At 43.3% G+C, this 15,122-nt stretch overlaps 1 protein-coding gene across 1 annotated transcript in view; it reads right to left on the bottom strand.

The window, feature by feature from the left end:
- The window catches only part of LOC310783411 (noelin-like), a gene marked incomplete at both ends in the record, with an annotated part of 51,009 nt that overhangs the window by 29,180 nt on the left and 6,707 nt on the right, over positions 1 to 15,122 (bottom strand). Inside the window, one exon of the mRNA XM_083644272.1 lies at positions 2,616 to 2,765. Coding sequence (XP_083500398.1) covers positions 2,616 to 2,765 — 150 coding nt within the window. The remainder of the gene's footprint in view (positions 1 to 2,615; positions 2,766 to 15,122) is intronic.

Below are 15,122 nucleotides of genomic sequence, written 5' to 3'. Positions count from 1 at the left end.
AATACACATACTTTTTAGTTAGGGTCTGGGAGAGGTTAGCTCCTCCCCCCAGACCCCCCTAATGGGGGAGCAGTTGACTAATGGGGGAGCAGTTGCCATAATCAAAGATGACTTCCATGGGTTTACATTGAGTTTAGTCGGAAAGCCCAAGTTGTTTCATGGGTCGCTCAAGGGTACCGTGTTAGTAACAAGCGACGCACAAGGGACGGGACAAAGCGTCAAATATGCTACGCGCTCGGAGTGAGAATGAGTTGGCACACGCCACACTTGCTATTTCACACGCTCATAAAGGTAAAATTCTCATTATGTCTTGTACCAAAAAATGGTTAAAATTGTTTTGACAGAAAATCTTATGTTGGTGAAAATTAATAGCAACACTACTACTAATACTAGCTACTAACTCAAGTCAAAGCAGACGTCCAAGGCATCATCATAAGCAATTGCTCCTCTGTCCCTTTGCCATGTCCTGCACCACATGTTGCAGATATATTAAACTAAATAAACAACTTAACTGCAACCTTACTAACTTAACATTTTCGCATCTTGACATTGAATGAATATAGGGTCATTTGAGATGACTTCTGGCTCGCCTGGAAAGCAGGCAGCAGAGTGCATTCAGAGTGCATTCAGCTAATCAGAGGCAGAAGAGGGCTGGTCATGCCTTCACCATCCTGGGGAAAACATATCGCCTCCAGTACATTAGTCTTCACCACAGATTTGGGTTCATGTTAGATCCAAAAGAAGGCAACAATAGCCCATTTTCAGCGCTGGTATTGGCGCGGCTCCACCTGCCTTGACTCACGTTTTTGTAGCTTTACCAGCCAAAAACCGGGACAACCCTGGTTAAGTCGTACTATTTTTAGTACCACTGTCGAGGTCCCAGGGCTGTGGACCCGGTCCCATACGGTGACGTGAAAACACTGCAGACGACTGATTGGTCAGGAAGAATCGTGTTTACTGTGTCTCTGGATACTGTCAATGCTGGATACCAGTTTAGTGGCACTTACCTTCTCTTGTGTGTAACGTTACTTATTTCCCAAACTCTTCTGTTATTTCCAGCAGTCTTTTGAAAATCAGTATCCTTGCTCAGCATTAACATGATGGTTGTTTTCAATTGTTTTGAGAGTGAAAAGTCTGCAGCCCCTTTGTAGTTGTGTGTCACGGCTATGACTCCCGTTTTCCTGGCGACTGGCCGGACTGCTGGCTTCTCTTCTCCCTGTAGCGTAACCCCCGTCCTCTATGCGGTGCGGTGCGCAGCATAGCGCAGGCATGTAAATAACAACAAAGAAAGATCCAATCTCCTAGCCGATGGTCTCATTTGCTCATGTAGGTCATATAGAGGCACCAGTATTTCATAACCAGTTCAAAAGTTCAGTGTAGGGATTTAATTGTAACGTATGGTCGCTGCACTGTGACTACTGACTACAGCACCAAAGTCACACCGGCTAAAGTCACGTCCTCTCCTGCATTCAACATACAACCAAGGGATTTCTAACGCCATTCATTTTCCATCTACAGTTTGTTAAAAGTTCCGTGTATGGATTTAATTTTAACATTACAAGTGGAGGGCGACAGATATATTTTTTATTTGACCTTTATTTAACCAGGTTAGTCTCATTGAGATTTAAAAACCTCTTTTGCAAGAGAGACCTGGCCAAGAGGCAGCACAGGGTTTCAGACATACAACATATCACCACATTTGCATATAAGCAACTAACAACCACAGATTAAAAGAAAAGAAAAAGGTACAACATATTTCACATTGATAGGCATGATTCAATCGACTAACTATTGTTACCACTCACAAATCATGACCACTCACAAATCATGACACCTGCATTTCGTTAGCCTCCATGCCTTTTAACATCACTTTAAAACTGTCTAATGAGACAAGCTCCTGTAGATTCAGTGTTTCTTGAAGCTCATTCCAGGCCAGAGGGGCAGACAAATGGAAGGCCTGTTTGCTCAGTCCGAGCCTTTGGTACGGTCAGCAGGACTCTATTTTGAGAACGTAACTGATAAGTGTGGTTTTCCTGCAGGGTGATTAGCGAGCATATATAAGGTGGAAGCTGTCCCAGAATGGCCTTGTAAATGAAGAGGAACCAGTGACTCAACCTGTGCAAGGTTAAGGAGGGCCATTCTACCTTCATATACAGAGAGCAAGGTTAAGAAGGGCCATTCTACCTTCATATACAGAGAGCAAGGTTAAGGAGGGCCATTCTACCTTCATATACAGAGAGCAAGGTTAAGAAGGGCCATTCTACCTTCATATACAGAGAGCAACGGTGTGTTAAAGGTCTAAAGTTAGTGATAAACCTAAGCGCCCCATGGTATACTGTGTCCAGCTTACTGTACGTAGTGCTGCCACAGGAGCATGCAGATATGCGCCATCGCTATGACGACCAGTTGTGGGCGGAGGGCAGATCGAGCGAGTAACCTACTTGCCTACTTGTCGAGATGAGTAAAGCCAAGTTGAGATGAGCTGTACTATGCCATGTGGTGGAAATGAGCCATAAATGTGATCTAGGCCTTTATGAAAAACTTTTGGTCTGGATTTAACTGAATAAAGTTGAGTAGTACTACTAGGATTGTAATTGTAGTAATACCAGTAATACCTTTTCCAGTAGTTGTCGTAGCTGTTTGGTCCTAGCATCTCTGGAGCAGACTGTCTGTTGTGGAGCAACTACAGTACAGACACAGCGCCCCTCTGTGTCCTGGGCTGAACTGTACACCTGCCAGCTTTCCTCTGGATGGACGGGCCACACCTGGCAACAGACAGGCAGACAGACAGAATCAGAATCACCGTTATTGCCACAGTGTCGGTTTTCATGGAATTGGGTTGCTAGGGAACTGTTTGAAAGCTAGCTTATTTCTCCAGTGCTTTCAACACCATCAGGCCGGCTCTACTGGGTGACAAGCGATGCGGGTGGATGCCCCCCTCGTGTCCTGGATTGTTGACTACCTGTCTGTCAGAGAGGTGCAAAACTGTGGGCCCTATCTTCGCAAAAGCGTTATTTTTAGCGTTTGCGTTTGCTGCGCACAATGCAAATTGGGGGCGTGCACAAGCGCATGCCTGTTATAATTGTACTGGACATAGGCGTGCCACATGCCAAACGAGGCGTTTCGGTGTAAAAATGTGGGGATAGATGGCATTATCCTATCGTCAGCAGCGCACAATTACTTTGCGCTAAGAGCTTTTAAAAGCACCTCTTACGTGCTAAATACCCCGCTGCGCTTGAGCACATAATCTCTGTGCTGCGCAGCACAGTGCAAAGTAAAATTCCTTTTGGATATGTCATTACGCACAGCCTTGCCATGCCAGGACTAGAGATGTAATGGTATGAAAATTTCACATCACGATTATCATGACCAAAATTATCACGGTTATCGTATTATCACGGTATTTGTAAAAAATTGCTGAAAATGTTCAAAAGGTACTGAGAGACTCACTGAAATTATTTTCCGTTTTATATTGAGAACTCAGACCCAAAAAGGATTGATACCCTCACTGAAATTATTTCTCCAAGGCTGCACATTTGCATCTGGGAGACTGTTGCCAACTTTGGTTGATGATGGACAGTATTTACCATGTTTTTCAAAGCACTGTAATCACGGTACCACGGTAATCACGGTACCATGGTTTTAATGATATGAAAATTTGAAACGGTAAGGTTATCGTCAGGAATTTTATCACGGTTATCATTAAAACTGGTTATGGTTACATCCCTAGCCAGGACATCGATTTCTGCTGCTAAAATTGGGTATTAGCAGATAATTCAGTGAGGCAATCAACTATCAACTCGCTGAGAAACTTTTGTCACATTGGAAAGAGGGAAATTAATTAAGAAGGCTTGTTGGACAATGCACATAGGCTATTCACCTTCACCTATCCCATAACCCGGAGGGTCGTTGGCACCACAGTAGGGCATTCACAGACTAGTCGACTAGTAAAACCACTAGTCGACACTGTGCTTAGTAGTCGACTAGTCGTTTAAAAAAAAAAAAAAATCTTTAAGAAAGAACATGAGGTATTTACACGACATACATAGACTATCATATCCCATATCCCATATCCCCCACAAAGAACATCAAAACACAACAAAACAAAACAAGAAAACTGCATAAGATACACAATAATCCAAGAACAAACAAGACTATTGGACAAACAACCAAACAAAAACAATGCATTCAAAGTAAATACATAGATCTTGCCCTGTTGGCAGCTAGCATCCAATCCCCCAGCTGTAGTTCACTGGTGGAATGAACTCTCAAGCTACCATACGTTGGATAACATTTACTACAAGAGCAAAGGTAGATTCTTAGACATCCCCAAAATATGGCAACCACATACAGAGTTTGACTTTAAGAACTTTTTACCCCAGTGTCATTAGGCTTATCAGGATAGGAGCTGAATGCATTGTTTTTGTTTGGTTGTTTGTCCAATAGTCTTGTTTGTTCTTGGATTATTGTGTATCTTATGCAGTTTTCTTGTTTTGTTTTGTTGTGTTTTGATGTTCTTTGTGGGGGCTATGGGATATGGGATATGATAGTCCATGTATGTCGTGTAAATACCCAACACGTTCTCACTCCGAGCACGTAGCATATTGACGCTTTGTCCCGTCCCTTATGCGCCACTTGTTACTAACATGGTACCCTTGAGCGACCCATGAAACGACTTGGGCTTTCCGACTAAACTCAATGCAAACCCATAGAAGTCATCTTTGACGCTTATGGCAACTGCTCCCCCATCAGCCTAACTGCTCGCCCATTAGTCAACTGCTCGCCCATTAGCGTCTGGGGGGAGGTTAGGTTTAGGCGTGGGGGGTGGGAGAGGTTAGGTTTAGGGTTAGGGTCTGGGAGAGGTTAGCTCCTCCAGACCCTAATGGGGGAGCACTTGACTAACAGGGGAGCAGTTAGGCTAATGGGAGAGCAGTTAGGCTAATGGGGGAGCAGTTGCCATAAGCGTCAAAGATTACTTCCATGGGTTTGCATTGAGTTTAGTCGGAAAGCCCAAGTCGTTTCATGTGTCGCTCAAGGGTACCATGTTAGTAACAAGCGACGCACAAGGGACGTGACAAAGCGTCAATATGCTACGCGCTCGGAGTGAGAACGGGTTGAAATACCTCACGTTCTTTCTTAAAGATTAAAAAAAAAAAAAAAACGACTAGTCGACTAGTCGAATACCTTTAGGGACGACTAGTCGACTAGTAAAATTCACTAGTCGTGAATGCCCTACACCACAGATTATCTGTCAATAAGCTCTCTCCATCTCTCTCTGTCCTCGGGACGAGTGAGTCCACTAGGGCTGGCACGGATCACGGATAATCCGTGACCCGTACGGATCAGCCCCCACGGTCCGGAACGCGGTTCGGAACGTCAATGGTCCGCGGACCAACGCCCCCCCCCCCCCCCCCCCCCCCCCCCCTTCGTTTCATTTAACGTTTAACGTTAGTGTATGAGAACGCCCAGCGCAGCCAGACACAGCCAGGCATAATCATGGCAAGCACAAGTGAGCTTCCTCATCCCTTGTCGCCGTTGCAAAGTATCTCTGAAGGCTGTGGCTAGTGGCTACTAAAGACAGCATCACAACAAACTTATTTCAACACCTCTGAAAAAGCACAGGAATGCGATCAGCGTGTTGCGCGCTGCACAAGATAACGAGAGCCACAACACACACACACACGCGCACACGTTTCACAAACACATTATCACCGGACGGTGAAATGTTGCCTTAGGACACATAACAACAAAACAACACGTGGGGCCACTGAGTGGGGTCATGACTATGTTCCCCGGGTTCTATGTTCCCCGGGTTCTATGTTCCCCGCTCCTGCTAAAAAGGGTTCTATGTTCCCCGTGTCCTATGTTCCCCACTCCCGAAAAAGGGTCCTATGTTTCCCGGGTCCTATGTTCCCCGCTCCTGAAAAAGGGTCCTATGTTCCACGCTCGTATGCGTAAAGTCGGCAAGTGCAAACCACAATATATCGAGGTTGTGAGACTTCATTGACAGACTGCATGAGGGAAATAGGCTCAGTCTATAGGCTCAGATATATGCACACATTCATCAGCAGGAGCAGCAACATGCTATCCATAATATTACATTTTTCAGAGAGAGAGAGAGAGAGAGAGAGATCAATATTTGCAACATTCACGCAGCACAAATCGCCTCTGCCTATATAACCCACAGACATGCACAAGTTCTGTAAAGCCATTCAAATGAATTGTTTAATTTCGCTTTCCTCTGCAACAGGCTACTTCCCACAGGCTACTTCGCAAGCATAATGGCGAAGAAAAAAGAAAGCGAAATAATAAGTGTTATATCACTACGTGGCCGACATATGCTTCTCTAGCCTCTGTATAAATGCAAATTGCTAGGGAAAACTTTCTTATCGTGGCATTGTGCCAGGAAAACATGAGGCATAGCCTACTGCGCCATAGCGCATCAGAAACATCCATATCCCCGAAAATACGCAATAAACACAATAAATACTGTTGTTTCAAAGTTAAATTGTGTATTTATTTCTTATTTAAATGCGGCTCTGAAACTGGAACTTTTGCAAGCCGAACCCCATATTTTCAAGATGAGCCAGAGAGAGCCAGAGACCCGAGGCAGTGCACTGTAGTATGGAGTCATGCTGAAAAAGGTGCGCTGTCTCTGGGCAGTGGGTGTTGGGTGCTGGGGGTGAAGTGAAGGATGGTTGTGGAGGCGTGCGGCGGTGCGCTACTCGCCGACTTTACGCATACGAGCGGGGAATATAGGACCCGGGGAACATAGGACCCTTTTTCGGGAGCGGGGAACATAGGACCCGGGGAACATAGGACCCTTTTTCGGGAGCGGGGAACATAGGACCCGGGGAACATAGAACCCTTTTTAGCAGGAGCGGGGAACATAGAACCCGGGGAACATAGGTACGCTCCCCACTGAGTAGCTTAACGTAGCATCAACGTTATATTTCCAGACTGACCTGGTCTGGTCTGTAGGTCTGTACCCGTGTCATGTGACTGGTGCAAGCAACAGCCACGAAGTTAGGCATAGCAGTGCCACCTAAAACAGGAAGTTGGGTTGTTCTGCCTTCAGAGTAAAAGCATACATTGTGTCACTTATGATAAAAAAAATATTTTTTGAGCTGTGCAGGGCAACAAATGGTTAGAGAATTATAATAGTATTAAAAAAATCTAATCGAAAATCTAATTTTGTGAGAAAAAATCTGATATACCGTATATATTTTTTTGCTGATCTGAAAAATCTGTGATCCGTGGCTCAAAATCCGTCACGCGATCCGATCCGTGGGTTTTCTGATCCGTGCCAGCCCTAGAGTCCACTCTATTACGCAAGGAGAGAATTACAGGATATTGCATGCCTCGCGGACACACAGCAATTGCGAGACGGGAATCTGATTGGTTTGTTTGATGAACGCCCATGCACTGCCTGGCCACACAATGTGAATAATTCTGGTGCTTAAGACAAATCCCGTTTGCGCTGGCATTTTGGGGGTGCAGATGATTTGGCGCGCCACTAATTTGCGCCTGCAGCAGGTGAAGTGAACGTTTCCACATCCCCGCCGAGAATTGCGGCTTACACTGGCTTAAAAGCTTACCGTGACCTTGCCAAGTCAAATCTGAAGTTTCAACATGCAATGAGAAATGTAGAGCAGTATAGAAAACGATGCCAAAGGCTCTCTGAGAAGCTGAATGCTCCTTCAGCTACCCCTGAAAAGAAACTGAAGCGCCAAATGCAGCTAGACACAAAGGCCCTTCGAAGAACACTGCTGTTTCAAAATGTGGTTCTTTCTGAGTTGCGAAAAAAGTATCAGCATTCTGGCACAAAAGAAAAACAAGTAGTGTCAAAGATTCTGGCTTCGAGGATTCTAAAAAAATATCACATGGTGAAAGAGGCACAAGAGCAACTTGGCTTCTCAGCCAAAATGATCCGGAAAAACTGTGAAAGGCCTGCTAGTCTTCAATTTCATAGGAAACCCCAAAAAAACAAAATCAGTGTGGAAGCCACTAAGAAAATAGAGATATTCTTGGAACGAGATGACAACAGCAGAGCAACAACAGGGAAAAGGGATACCCTCACCAAAAAGAAGGTGAAAAAGCAGAAGCGTTTTCTAAATGATACACTTTACAACCTTTTCCTGAAATTCAAGAAGGAAAGTCAGGTGAGCCTGTCATATTCAGAGTTTTGCAAAGAACAACCTTTTTGGGTTGTGACACCTAATGCACGGGAGAGAGATACCTGCTTATGCAAATTGCATGCCAATGTGCAGTTTATGGCAGATAAGCTAGCATATAATAAAGTCATAATAAGCAAAAACCCTGTCCGGATGATGGAGACCTTATGCTGTGATAAGCAAACTAAAGAATGTGCTTACAGAGAGTGTAACCAGTGCAAAGGAAAAGAGCTCCAAACCGGCAGCTTTGATCCTGGCTTACAGACCTATTGGTTTAGCTGGAAAAATAAAGTTGAAGAGCGTGAAAAGACAAACAAAGATGGAACAAAACACAAGTTAATTGTACACTCTACGGCAAAGGAGCAGATATATGGTACCCTTCAAATTCTTTTGGATGACTTCACAACTGCCTTAAAAGACAAGTTTGCAAGACATGTCTTCAACATTCGCCATCAGTACTCCACACTGAGTCATCTAAAGGAAAATGTTGGGGAGAGTATTATTCTCCAGGTGGATTTTGCTGAAAATTATCTCTGCAAATACGCTGCTGAGGTTCAAGAAACACATTTTGGCGACTCCCACAAGCAAATATCCCTCCACACTGGAGTTGCCTACACAGGAAAAGGGATAGTGTCAGTGTGTTCAATATCTTCTTCAATGAGGCATGATCCGTCATCCATTTGGGCACACCTCTCTCCAGTGCTTTCCCACCTAAAAAAAGAGAACCCCTCTGCAACCGCTCTCCATGTCATAAGTGATGGCCCTAAAACCCAATACCGGTCCAAAAATATATTTTTTCTCTCTCCACAATGCCGTTTAAGTTTGGGTTCAGCAATGTGACCTGGAACTTTCTGGAGGCAGGGCATGGGAAAGGGCCTGCGGATGGAGTAGGGGCAGCCATTAAACGGAGTGCAGATGCTGTGGTTGCCAGAGGAACAGATGTACCAAGTGTAGATGTCCTCCTTAATGTCTTGTCGAAGGAGCAATCAAAGGTTAAGCTCTTCCAAATCACTGAAAACGACATATCAGCAATGGATGCCTTGCTACCCACTGAACTGGAAACGGTTCAGGGAACAATGAAAATACACCAGGTGGAGTATATTATTTTGTTTACAAAATTAGTTTTTGTTTACTCAAAATTGTACATAATGCAGTAACACCCAGTTGTTGTTGTTGTTTTTTCTTTCTTTCTTTAAACAGATTTTCACAAAAGTTCCAGGTCATATCAAGTGGCGAGTGGTCAGCTGTTTCTGTTCAGTTCCAGAGGAGTGCAAGTGCTATGGCCCACGTGCAGTGGTTCTTCAACGAGATGGGGCAACTACAAGCAAGGAAGGATTACCCCAGGAACTGCAGCCACCTGAGATGGACGCACCATCAACTTTCGTCCCAATTGCAGACATCACAGATCAACTGATAGGAAAGTGGTGTATTGTTCAGTATGACCAGAGTCTGTATCCAGGCATTATTCAGGATGTAGACACAAGAGGTTGTGCCTTTGTGAAAACAATGCACCACACTGGCCGTCGTTCAGATTCTAACCATTTCTTTTGGCCTTTGAGAGATGATATCCTGTGGTATCAGCCACAGGATGTGCTTGGCCTTGTCCCAGAGCCGCAGCCAATCACAAAGAGGCACATGATGCTCCCAGTCAATGTATGGGAGAATTTGTGCTCCCTCAGGGAATGAAACTTGCAACTTGCTCCCACAGTGTATCTCAGCTGAACATAAGATTTTACCAGCTGAATTGAGATTTTTATTTTTCATTTTTCATTTTTTTGTAATTTACTACCACACTCATAAGTTTTCTAATGTTGCAGAAGATGCTCCCAGTGAATGTGTGTGAGAGGTTCTCTCTCAGTGAATAAAACATGTTAAGATGTGCACAAAGTGCTTGTTGAGTGCTATACATTTATTTTATTTTATTGTGAATTTCTACCTTCTTAGTTCTTATAATGTGCTCATCACTACCTGTTGTAGGTGTCTCTTTTGTCTACCTCTTTTATGTCTAAATAAGACAGCAGGCCAGAAGAAGCTAATGCCAAAAATGTTGCACAAAGTGCTAGTGAGGTGCAATTTTGTGTGAATTGTTGTTAATTTACTACAGCACTTTTTTGTTTTTGTTTTTACATTTTGTATGTTTCTAGTTTTGTATGTTCCTTAAAAAAGCAATTGGCCAGAAGAAGCCAAAAATGTTACACAAAGTGCTAGTGAGGTGCAATTTTGTGTGAATTGTTATATTTTGTTAATATACTACAGCACTTTTTTGTTTTTGTTTTTACATTTTGTATGTTTCTAGTTTTGTATGTTCCTTAAAAAAGCAATTGGCCAGAAGAAGCCAAAAATGTTGCACAAAGTGCTAGTGAGGTGCAATTTTGTGTGAATTGTTATATTTTGTTAATTCACTACAGCACTATTTTGCACTATTTTGCCATTTGTGAAATAAATTGTTCAATACAGTATCGTTTTCTGTGTGGTTTATTACAGAAGTGTAGTAAGTACATAATAAACATTAATTTAATCGACATTGGGCTTTAATTTGGAACTGAATCACCATGAATGCATCATGACTGATTATGTGCCCTAAGGCATCTATCAATGTCTCTCCTACATTGTTTTTAGATTTAGATACATTTCGATTGAAAAACACCACTGTTCATTGTTTGTCAATGTGACAAAACATGTCGTCATCACCAGCACACACAGTCATTACCATCATGCTACATGTTTTGATAGAAAGAAAAAAAAATTGTTACCTTGGGTCTTATCTCAACCATTGTGGTGAAGTGTTTTAAAGTAAACATTTGTATTTTCTAAAAACAAAAATTGCTATTCAAATATTGTGACTATAAATAACATTACATTGTTGAGCCAAGGCAATATGTTGAAAAGTTACAGAGGACATGCCATTAAAATGTATTTTAAATGCACTTACACATGTGTAACATATGCTTCTCAAAGAATGCTTGTTGTATTTGCTGGAATGATAGTGAAAACTTTACTTGTCATATTATTTTTGCATTAAAATCTAACTTTTGATTCTGTGATGGTAATGACATTTTGCTGTGACAACTTTGAAAAAAGCATGATAATGTCAAAATTATCTTGAAGGACAATCAAAGCTATGCTAAGATCATTGTTCTAGACCCCTTAATTAACATCTAGGAATAGAAAAAACTGAGTTTACACCATATTTATATATTTTTTAATTCTAACATCAAAAGTGCCCGAAGTTGAAGAATCACCCATATATATACCTTATATATTTTAACTAGGGCTGTCAAACGATTAATTTTCTTAATCGCAATTAATCTTGCGATTAACTATAGTTAATCGCGATTAATCGCATCTTTGTATCGCATGTTTAAAATATTTTGCATTTCAAAGCATTTTTAATTCAATATTAATAATTCTTACCAGTGTGTCGTGATTGGGAATTAAATTAATGCAAATAAATGTACTTTGTGATTCTGGAATTTTAGATTTATTTTCAATTCAATAGAAGTGCAATGTAGACAGGAGGTAACAATTTCTACCAAATATATCTTGAACAGAAAATAAATGCACAATTGTAAACAGTGCAGTAGACACTCCAGAACCGATACTTCCGGCGGCGGCGCTGTGGAGCAGTCGAAACCTAAAATGACACAGCCGAAGAAGGCTGTGTCTGAGCTAAAAACTTTGGCACTTCCATGTGAATAATGGCTAGGTATTGGAAACTACGGAAGATTTTGGAGTACATTGGTGCCGTAGCATTGGATAACAACATTGTGTGTGAGGTAGGTACAGTTTTGTTGTGATTGATAACATGTATATCGCGTGAAGCCATTGGAGCCGACCTCCCAGTGGCTAGAGGACCCGCGCGCCCGAGACTCTGAAGGAAGAATGACTGATTGATGACTGATCTCGCGTTGAGGCTACGGCGACGCTAGCTGCTCAGGTATGTTTAGCTTTTAGGTGACAGCTCAAACTCGATGTACTTCGGTGATATTTTAATTCCGTTTTACACAAGGTGCAAACTGTTGACTTGTCCACTGTGCCATTTGGGAGTTTTACAAAGTGAAACAAGCCATTTAGAAGCGTGTTGCTGTCTTTCTTTTCCATGCCTGCAACAGCAGGAGACAGGAAACCGCTGCGACCGGCTTGACTACAAGTACGGGTGCGTCGAAGGGACAAAATAGCGGCATGCGATTAACACGATAAAAAAAAAACGTTATGGTCGGCCCTTAATCGCATCGCGATTAACGCGTTAACGCTAACAGCCCTAATTTTAACATGTTTTGTCAATGTCAATTATACAAATAAATTAAATGGTAAACAACCAGCATTGATCTTCACAACAACAACAACAAACACCCAGTTACATACAGTATTATTCTTGGTTCATCTCTCTGCATAAGTTCAACATAGACAGATAGTCACACGTACTTAGGCAAGTACTTCTCTCTTTTCTCAACAATGATCATGTTTTACATTCAAACAAAACATGATATTCATCCCGGTCTCATGGGTTTCACAAAATCCCTGTGCACATACATCCTTTCATCCCGTCATCCCTTTCCTCTACCCTTCCCCACCCCCTCCCCATCCCCTTCCTTCCTCAACACATCCAAATGTTGCTAATCCTCGTGCTAATACTTAACACTCCACAGCAGCACCACCCACCCAGCTTCACCACTTCATCCTGCCGGCTCCGCCTGCTGTTGCACAGAGCGCTGTTCGCTTCACCCCTTCATCCCCTCATCCCTTCATCCCCTCATCCCTTCATCCATCAGAGTGAGGACAGGAGCGAAAGGAAGCTGAGCTCTGCAACCTGTGCTGAATCTTGACTAACACCACAGGCTCCCTCCATCCCTCCACACTCAGATCCCTCTATCAGCCGCTGCACAGACCGCATTTCACTATTTCAGCCGCTACAAACGCAGTTTGCTTAATCAGCCAGTTCACTCTATCAGCTGCTGCAGACCCAGTTCACTTCATCAGCCACTATACAGAATGCAGTTAACGATCAAACGCTATCAGCCGCTGCAGACGCAGTTCGCTTCAACAGCCAGTTCACTCTATCAGCTGCTGCATACGCAGTTCGCTTTATCAGCCACTGCACAGAATGCAGTTTACTCTATCAATGGCTGCAGACGCAGTTTACTCTATCAATGGCTGCAGACGCTGTTCACTTCATCAGCCAGCTCACTCTATCACCTGCTGCACATGCAGTTAGCTTATCAGCCACTGCAGAGAATGCAGTTCACTTTGTCAACGGCTGCAGACGCAGTTCACTTCATCAGCCAGCTCACTCTATCAGCTGATGCACACGCAGTTCACTTATCAGCCACTCCACAGAATGCAGTTCACTATATCAACGGCTGCAGACGCAGTTCACTTCATCAGCCAGCTCACTCTATCACCTGCTGCACATGCAGTTCGCTTCATCAGCCAGTTCATTCTATCAGCTGCTGCACATGCAGTTCGCTTCATCAGCCACTGCACAGAATGCAGTTTCCTCTATCAACCGCTGCAGACATTCGCTTCATCAGCCAGTTCAATCTATCAGCCGCTGCACAGAATGCAGTTCACTCTAACAGCCGCCACAGATGCAGTTTGGTTCATCCCCCACTGCACAGGGGTGCAGTTCACTTAGAGGTGCTCCGATCGATCGGCACTTGATCGGAATCGGCCGATTTGGCCTTTTTCGGCTTTGATCGGAGTTATCAAAAGTGCCGATCAAACAAGGCCGATCAGAATGACACAAAATCTGCAAGAACTACTACCAGAGACGTTTCAATATAGAGATAGTCACTCCCAGGCTGCCAAGTAGTATTCTTCCGGTCTCCTAAAGGGCAGCTTGTGATTGGCTGTCTCTCCGTGTCATGAAGCTTCATTGGCTCCCAAGTTTCCTTAGGGGGCGTGGTGGTAGTGGCGAAAAAGTGTTTGGAAGTTGCACTCTCTCTATAGCGAAAGCAGCTTGGGCGAGAACAAACAGCACAGCAGCTAACATGGCGTCGCCTGTCTGGCAATTTTACAACTTGTTGGAGAAGGACAACAAATTTGCCGTTTGCATTGTGTGCTCAAAGGAGATACCGCGTGGAGGAACGCAGCAGAAGAGTTTCAACACTACGAACCTCATAAGACATTTGAAGGTTTCCCACGTCAAGGAATTTGAGGAGTTTACAAAGTTGGCGAGCGCTAAGGCAGCGAAAGAGCGTGCAGCAACCCGAACGCCACTCACTCAGCTAACTGTAACAGAGACATTGAAACGACAGCAACCCTACAGCAACGACAGCAAGAAACGAAAAGAAATAAATGCAAAGCTAATGGAATTCATATGTCTTGATCAGCAGCCGCTGTCTGTTGCGGAAGACCTCGGGTTCAAATGTCCTGCTTGGATCCACGTTACACGCTGCCAGGACGTAAATATTTAACTGACGTTTGCCTGCCGGAATTATACCAAATTGTGTACAAGCACATCGAGAGCCTTATGAAAGACAACAGCACGTCAATCAGCTTCACGACTGACATTTGGAGTTCGAGTGTCTGTCCTATGTCCATGCTGAGCCTAACTGCGCAGTTTATTGATGAAAAGTTCGACCTGAACAAAGTTGTACTTCACTCACAAGAGTTTTCTGGGTCACACACCGCGGAGGCTATCGCTGCAGCTTTCACAGACATGTTCCAAGCTGTGTTGGTGCACATGTTTATAGTATTATATTTTTTGTTTTATAAGACTGTATTTATTTTTCCACAGGAAAGCTACAGTATACAGTCTACTCTGTAAGCTCCAAGTTGTCTAAGAGAGTGTCTCTAGAGAGAGTTGCATGTTGCCTTAGCCTGCAATAAAACGGTTGTCAATTCATGATACTTTCTCATCTCCTAATTTTAATACTTAATATACAATGTCGATGTTGTTAAGAATAATTAAATATATGAATAATGCGACACAATAAATAGAAGGCT

Source organism: Poromitra crassiceps (genome assembly GCF_964638095.1).
Source record: "Poromitra crassiceps genome assembly, chromosome: 10".
In the NCBI taxonomy this organism is placed as follows: Eukaryota; Metazoa; Chordata; class Actinopteri; order Beryciformes; family Melamphaidae; genus Poromitra; species Poromitra crassiceps.
This window is presented reverse-complemented; position numbering and strand designations above follow the sequence as displayed.